This window comes from Mesitornis unicolor, unplaced genomic scaffold (assembly GCF_000695765.1).
Source record: "Mesitornis unicolor isolate BGI_N332 unplaced genomic scaffold, ASM69576v1 scaffold19514, whole genome shotgun sequence".
NCBI lineage: Eukaryota > Metazoa > Chordata > Aves > Mesitornithiformes > Mesitornithidae > Mesitornis > Mesitornis unicolor.
This window is the reverse complement of record NW_010182280.1, coordinates 937-5,464: the sequence shown is the minus strand read 5'-3', so window position 1 is coordinate 5,464 and position 4,528 is coordinate 937. Positions and strand designations below refer to the sequence as shown.

The 4,528-nt window shown below is 36.3% G+C and overlaps 1 protein-coding gene across 1 annotated transcript in view; it reads left to right on the top strand.

Annotated features, from left to right (window-relative positions):
* The window catches only part of PPP1R12A (protein phosphatase 1, regulatory subunit 12A), a gene marked incomplete at its 3' end in the record, with an annotated part of 42,908 nt that extends 38,595 nt beyond the window's left edge, over positions 1-4,313 (top strand). Inside the window, exons 18-21 of the mRNA XM_010183722.1 lie at positions 1,276-1,292; positions 2,450-2,591; positions 3,060-3,164; positions 4,266-4,313. Of these exons, the coding sequence (XP_010182024.1) occupies positions 1,276-1,292; positions 2,450-2,591; positions 3,060-3,164; positions 4,266-4,313 (312 nt within the window). The remainder of the gene's footprint in view (positions 1-1,275; positions 1,293-2,449; positions 2,592-3,059; positions 3,165-4,265) is intronic.
* Between the last annotated feature and the right edge of the window lie 215 nt (positions 4,314-4,528).

The following is a 4,528-nucleotide window of genomic DNA, read 5'->3' as shown; positions in this document are numbered from 1 at the left end:
CAAGGTAAAAAGATAAAACCTCAAGTCTTTACAGACAAAAGCAGTGGAAAAGGGATTTTTGTAGGTCATTGGTTACGTGGTGGAGTTTTGTAATCTCACACTGATCTTACTTAAACACGGGATAATGCAAGATAAGACCCATACTTAGCTGGAAGTTAATCTTCTTGTGTCCAGTAGCTTAAAAACTCTCCATGTACAGGTGTGTCCCACCTAACTGCGACATTTTCTACACAGTCACTTAAGTTCTCAGCATTACTCATGCTCTTAACAGAAAATAAGAGTGTTTTGTTAGGAGTGGATAGGCTACAACATGTACTTTTGATATCCTATGTGTAGTAAATGCATTTCAAGATGCCAAGGGGGGAATTGAATGTATTGTGGAGAATATGGTCATTTTCTTCTATGCACATTGAAAAAAATACAGTTTCCTTCTAAAAAGGGAAACAAAACCAACCACACCACCCCCAAAAAAACACCTATGGTATTCACTGCTACATGAATAACAGAGGATGTCCAGGTGAAGACACATCAGTAGGGTTTCTTGACTGAAATGTTATTATAATTGGAATAAATGATGAATCTGTATTGACCTCCCAGAGAGGAAAAGGGTTTGTATGACTGGTGTAGTGTTTAGAGGACTCTCCCTCACTCTTAAGTCATCACTTCTAATTAAATTTGACTTGTCAAGTAAAGTGAGGGAACTTTGTGCCTGTGGATTCACCTGGAATGAATGAATGAATGAATGAATGAATGAAAGAAACACTAAAAAAATGAAATTATGTCATTTATATTAAGTTAATAAGTGTTTTCTTGTGATGTTGGTATAGTAGCTTGTTGCACATTGTACTGTATTCAAATGACAGTTTTATATTATTAGTTTGAGCTGAAGTCATTCATGTGTTGACCTTTCCAAATATCATTGCTAATGTTAGGAAGAGGAGGAGGGAATAGGGAATTTAGGGAACACAGTTCTGATGCAGAGTTCACCGGCTGTTGAAATGACTCTAATGTTTAGAACAGTCCAGACTTTGAGTGTAATGTTAATGTCCTTATAAATCATATTTTGGCAAGCACATTGTAGCACATTTTTCTTTTCTGTTCTAGACATAACAAAATTGAAGCTTGACAATGTTCATATAATACATACTGTTGGATAGCGTGTGCCTGAACAGAACTGTTTAGCTATAGTAGTTCACAGATTGTTATATATTTTATTTACTTAAATTACTGACTTTATCTGTTCTTTTTCTCTCTTTTTACCTCATCCCACCTCAGAGTGATAGCCTTTCAAGGTATGTACAATTTGAAGAAATTAATTTAAAATCATTACACTTTTTGTTCACATATTCTCATTTTAAGTTCTTTACGTACAAATGCAGCTTGACCTCAGTAGTCAGCTGGGTTGAGCTTTGAAAGGAGTTAATGATATTTAACATTTGTGTGAAGTGTGGTTGTAAAGCTGCAATACTGAGTATGTTCTCCTTGTGTGGGTGGGATGCTCCATTCTGGGGACTGTATTGGACTCTGTATCTGTAGTGCACTGAAGGCTGGGCAAGTGGTAGAACACAAGGGATACAGTACCGTTCCCTACAGACCTTTCAGTATGAAGTCAGCCACAGTCACAAGAGGTTCTTGTTGCCCCTCTTTTAGAATACTGTACTGAAAATTTTCTAAGGAATCTCAAGAAAAGTACTACAGCCTCTGAAAATCAGATTTCCTTAAGATTTGTTGAAAGGGAAATGCAGAAATATTGATTTTTTTTAAAAAAGTTTGCCTTTGTTTTTAGCCCTTTAGAATTAGTCACTGGATTTTACTACATTCTGCCTGTGCTGAAAATCTGTTAAATAGAACTGCTACAGCATGTGGTCACTGAGGAGTGAGCAGTGTGAAATTATTCTGAACTTTATTAATACTGGTTGTAATTTAGTGATTAATAGGATAAAGACTTCGCTGACGATCTGTTTCATAGACTGCTTCTGTTGACATACTGGAATTCACAACAGTTTTGAAATCTCCTTTGTTTCTCTAATAAAACTTGGAGAATTAATCTAGGCCAATATTTTAGATAATTATTTTTTTAAAACCCTTCAATTAAAGTAATACATTTTAAATAAGAAAGGTCTTACATATAAATAAAGAATAATTAAATTTATATTTAAATCCATGTAAATATTTGCTTGAATTAAGTAGTTTAATTTAAAAGATTTCTCTGCATACAACACAGGCACTTAGTTGGCAGACTGAGTAAGTTGAAAACATTTTCACACAGAGAATATTGAAGAGAGAATGTAAAAACTTTGTGTCAAATTAGAATACAGTGGCTTAACTAAAATGCGTAATTGAATTTGTTGTTTTCAGCTGGGAAATGGCAAACTCATAATGTTTGATGCAGCGAGTGGTCTCAGTTTGAACACAAGGGCAAAGGAAAACAGGAACTTCTCTCTTGCAGATACGATACGGGATCCCTCAGCGTGTCTTCGGGTGATCGCTACGACTCAGCGCAGGGGCGATCGGGGTCACAGAGTTACCTTGAAGATCGAAAACCGTACTGCAGTAGACTAGAAAAAGAAGATAGCACTGATTTTAAGAAGGTACCTGCTCCAATAATTCTGGCATGAAGATAGAACTTTATTATTGTTTTTCGTAAATTTTCTGGAAATAACCTCACATTGCTTTTATTTTATATGTTTGCTAGCTTACGTACGTATGATGTAAAAGTTTGTTTATTTTTAAAAAAGAGGAGGACTTTGTCGAAAAGTTTACTGTGGTATCTTAATCTGTGGAGTCTGAAGCAAAAAAAAATGGCAGGTGTTTTTTTAATATGTGTAAGGTAAGTTCTGTGCACCCTATGCAAAGTTGCTTGTTTCTAGAAATATTTGGTAACAGTTCTTTAAAATGCTTGCTACATTCTGAACATCTTTAAAATCTATAACTGATTTTTACTTCGTAGAATATTAATGTATTTGTTCATTTTACATGCAGCTTAATCCTGGTTTTTAAATTTTTCAGCTAATGTCACTGAAATATTATTTGGTATTTTTTTAAATGTTTTCTCTTAGCTTTATGAACAGATTCTAGCTGAAAATGAAAAACTGAAAGCACAGTTACATGATACCAACATGGAACTTACAGATCTTAAGCTACAGTTGGAGAAGACCACTCAGGTTTGTATAAAATGAAAAAGCCTGCACCAGGGGAGGTTGAGATTGGATATTAGGAAAAATTTCTTTACTGAAAGAGTGGTCAAACACTGGAACAGGCTTCCCAGGGAGGTGGTGGAGTCACCATCCCTGGAGGTGTTCAAGAAGCGTGTGGGTATGGCACTTCAGGACATGGTTTTAGTCGGCATGGTGGTGTTAGGGTGACGGTTGGACTCGATGAACTTAATGGTCTCTTCCAACCTTAATGATTCTATGAAACTAGAAGCACCCCAGGGTATGGGCTGCTCTTTACTAGGCATCAGCTTTGTTTCTTATCCAAAGATGAGAGTGAAGAAGGGTACCTCTCCATTTCTAAAGACAAAAGAGCACAGGATTCTGGTCTTTAGCTGTCAACAAAATGTCTGAGACTGCCTCCTGCCTGTTTAAGTAGTTAGGTTCTTGCCAGCATGTATCTGTAACTTCTTTGCAGGGTAGGGATAAACACTTTCTCCACTGTTAAGCTTATATCCAAACTGTCAGCTGGGGTTGATTGATGAATTCATAAACCTGCTGGCAGATTGGCATATCCTGGCAGTCCTTCCTGGCTGGTTAGATAGCTTTATCGTAGAACTGAAGAGCAAACAGCGCACTCCGGTTACAGGTACCTGCTGTCACCTAACACTGCTGCATACAGCAATATCAAATATGTACACAAAAGTTATTTTTTTCCTAAATTGCTGTAGAGCATTTCCTATTCTCAGATCACATTTGCCACAATTTATCTGTGTTGGTACTTAAGTGTCTTCCACGTGCACCCTGTAAATATCAGTGACGTACATTAAAAAGATGTTTGTTTTGTAATGCTTTTAGATAGAAATACTGTATTACTCCTATTTGCCAAAGGCTATGTAGTGATTAAATTACTGAGGGATGGTCACAGAGGAAGTGCATGGTAAATCCAGTTCATTTTTCTTTATTTCAATGTTACTTCCCTGAACACACTTTAAAATGCTTTTGAAGACATACTTCAGACAGACTGCTAAAATGTCCAATTGAATTGGTTTTCCTCGGTTTTATGTTTTTTTAAGAACAAGTACCAATGTCTTTATTAATTTTTTGTTTCAGAGACAAGAAAGATTTGCTGACAGATCACTCTTGGAAATGGAGAAAAGGGTGAGTTTCTGCCAAATATCTCTTAAGTACTCCAGTTCAGGCTTTGTCTGAGTTTGTTTTGCAATCCCGGGCTTGGATATATTTTAGTAGGAACAGAAGCCTTTCTTATAACTTGCATTTTTTAGAAGATCTGGGGAGTTTAGGTTTCAAAGTGGCAATAAATGTGAGATACTGTGAGATGGGATTACTCTTAAGAATGGTCTTCAGGTCGCCTG